Here is a 2,647-nt window from a genome sequence, read left to right as displayed (position 1 = left end):
TAATTCTATTAACAATAGCAAGAGGAATTTGAAGATTTTCGGCAATTTTTCCCTGGCTAAGACCAGCCTCAGATTGCCCAGCAATACGACCTCTTTGAAAATCTGACAGTTCTGCTAAATTTTTTGTGTGTGGCATGGTTACTCTTCGCAAATGTTTAATATAATGGCACCTGGAATGAAAAAGAATAATTACTTTGTAAATTCTACACAGCTGCAAACATATTAAGATGCTTAGATCAGAAATTTTGAAAATTAAAGGTGTCTATTTACTTCCTGCATGCCTGTGTATATATGGCATGGACTGCTAGAATTTATTGACAATTTTTTATCATTTGTCTTGAATGCTTGAATGAGTCTCCAATGTATTTCTTGTTTATCGACGATGTTGGGACCAAGAAGAGTATTTTAAGTATTCGAATGGCTGAGAAATAATAATTAACGAGTTGTTTTAAAAGTATGTTGATCAGGTGAAACAGTTTATACCTTTCACGTGCACACCTACTTAACCATATTTTCTGGCATAGAAGTCAAATTTTTCATCCCACAGCCCCCAAAAGCAGGGTTGGCTTATACACCAAGACAACTTTGGAGGAACATAAAATTCCATGTGAAATGTAGCAGGGTTTGGAAAGATAGTGACGATTTTTTAATGTTTACACTACATATTACATTGATTTGTACACTGGAAAATATGTTAGACAGTCTAGCTTTGAAAAAAGGTAGTTTTCTTTAACAAGCATAACTATATGTAAAATATTTAAAAACAGATGGATTTTATATCGTGTAACAAGAGGCAGTCTGCAATGGCTAGGTATCAGAAGGATTAGATATCATTATGATTTTGTCAGAAATGTTAGAAATGTCATTTGATTTGGTATTTGAATATTTAAGAACTGTTTTCTTTTCTATTGTCAGCTTGCACCAATGGTACCTTTGGAGTGCTCTGTAATGGTACATGTCATTGCGAAAATGACACCCTCTGCAACAGACAAACTGGTTTATGCGAGAATGATGACTGCAAGCCAGGTTATACAGGACCTGATTGCCAAACAGGTTTGTTTCTTTACCAGTTCTTTGATACACACACACACACACACACATTGTCAGTTATGATAAGAGTTCCAATTGATCCAATTAGCAGAAGCATGGAATTAATGCTCATGGAATTAATGTGCAAGTGGTAGAGCTCTCCTCAGACACACAAACACCTTTAACGTAGTTCTCAGGGATATTCAGCATGAAGCAATATGACAAAGCTAACCCTTTGAAATACAAGTACCACTCATTCTTGAGTGAGCTGAGTAGACTGGAGCAACATGAAATAAAGTGTCTTGCTCAAGAACACAACACACAACCCAGTCAGGTATCAAACTTACAACCTTACATTTGTTAGTCGAATACCCTAACCATTTAGCCAAACATTAAGTTCATATCTGCCATTGATTTTAAAGATCTTCTTTGCCTGCCAAAGGTACTTCACTGTTTCTCATTTTTGAAGTCTGTCATGGTTTGCCAGAATCCTTAATTCTTTACCATCGTTAAAGATCTTTGTGGTCTACCAAGATCCTCCAGTGCAGAAGAATGGCAACATTTATAACTGGCGTTCTGTTGGTTACGATGAAAGTAATTTTTTTAATTTTCTTTTCTTCTTAGCTTGTCTTCCTGGTACATTTGGTAAGTTATGTCAGCAGCTATGTCATTGTCTGGAAAGTGACAGATGTAATTTCATCACTGGCTATTGTCCACAGACCCTGTGTGAAACTGGGTTTGAAGGCCCTGACTGTCAGAAAAGTAAGTCACATTACTCTTTATCATCATCATATTTTCCTCCTGTAGTAATCCTTTTGTAATACTTCAACCCCTTTAATTCTTTATATCACTTGTATTCTGTGCAAGTCAGACCTTTTCGTGTGTATATATATATATACATTTTTTAATATACTTTATATATTGACCTGTCTAAATTGCTTTTCCCTACATTTATTTCTATACCTATTAAAGTTTAAATCTCTTGATTTAAACTAAGTGTATTCTATATGGAGAATATCTTGATCTCATCTATGAACTATATATTTTCCTCAGTAGACCTAGATATCATGACTGTGTTATATTTTCAGTAGATGTCATTGCTGTATAATATCCTTGCTAGATGTCACTATTGTGTTATATCTCCAGTAGACATCACTAGTGTGGTATATCCTTGGCACAGTCGAGTAACTAACTGTAACTGGAGAAAAGGCAGTTCACCTTGATGTGTGAGCTGTTGTGGATCGGCACATGGCATAATTTATCTACTTGCAGATATGTACTATAGGCAGGTGAAACATTCTTATCACCTGTAAATGCAAGGGGATGGCACAGTCCACCTTGATGTGAGTAGGTACTGTTGTTGTGCAGTACAGTGAAACTCTCTGTTAGCAGATTCTTACAATAATATACGGTTGATTCTTCCACAATGCAGCTGTGTGGTAAGAAGCTTGCTTCCCAACCACATGGTTCTGGGTTCAGTCTCACTGTGTGGCACCTTGGGCAAGTGTCTTTTACTGCAGCCTCAGGCTGACCAAAGCCTTGTGAATGGATTTGGTAGACAGAAACTGAGTGAAGTCTGTCATATATATATATATATATATATATATATATATATATA

General features: G+C 36.0%; 1 protein-coding gene across 1 annotated transcript in view; it reads left to right on the top strand.

Annotated features, from left to right (window-relative positions):
* LOC106876469 (fibrillin-2) overlaps positions 1 to 2,647 on the top strand; it is a 148,187-nt gene that overhangs the window by 141,565 nt on the left and 3,975 nt on the right. Inside the window, exons 61-62 of the mRNA XM_052976637.1 lie at positions 916 to 1,053; positions 1,654 to 1,791. Of these exons, the coding sequence (XP_052832597.1) occupies positions 916 to 1,053; positions 1,654 to 1,791 (276 nt within the window). The remainder of the gene's footprint in view (positions 1 to 915; positions 1,054 to 1,653; positions 1,792 to 2,647) is intronic.

This window comes from Octopus bimaculoides, chromosome 25 (assembly GCF_001194135.2).
Source record: "Octopus bimaculoides isolate UCB-OBI-ISO-001 chromosome 25, ASM119413v2, whole genome shotgun sequence".
Classification (NCBI taxonomy): domain Eukaryota; kingdom Metazoa; phylum Mollusca; class Cephalopoda; order Octopoda; family Octopodidae; genus Octopus; species Octopus bimaculoides.
This window is presented reverse-complemented; position numbering and strand designations above follow the sequence as displayed.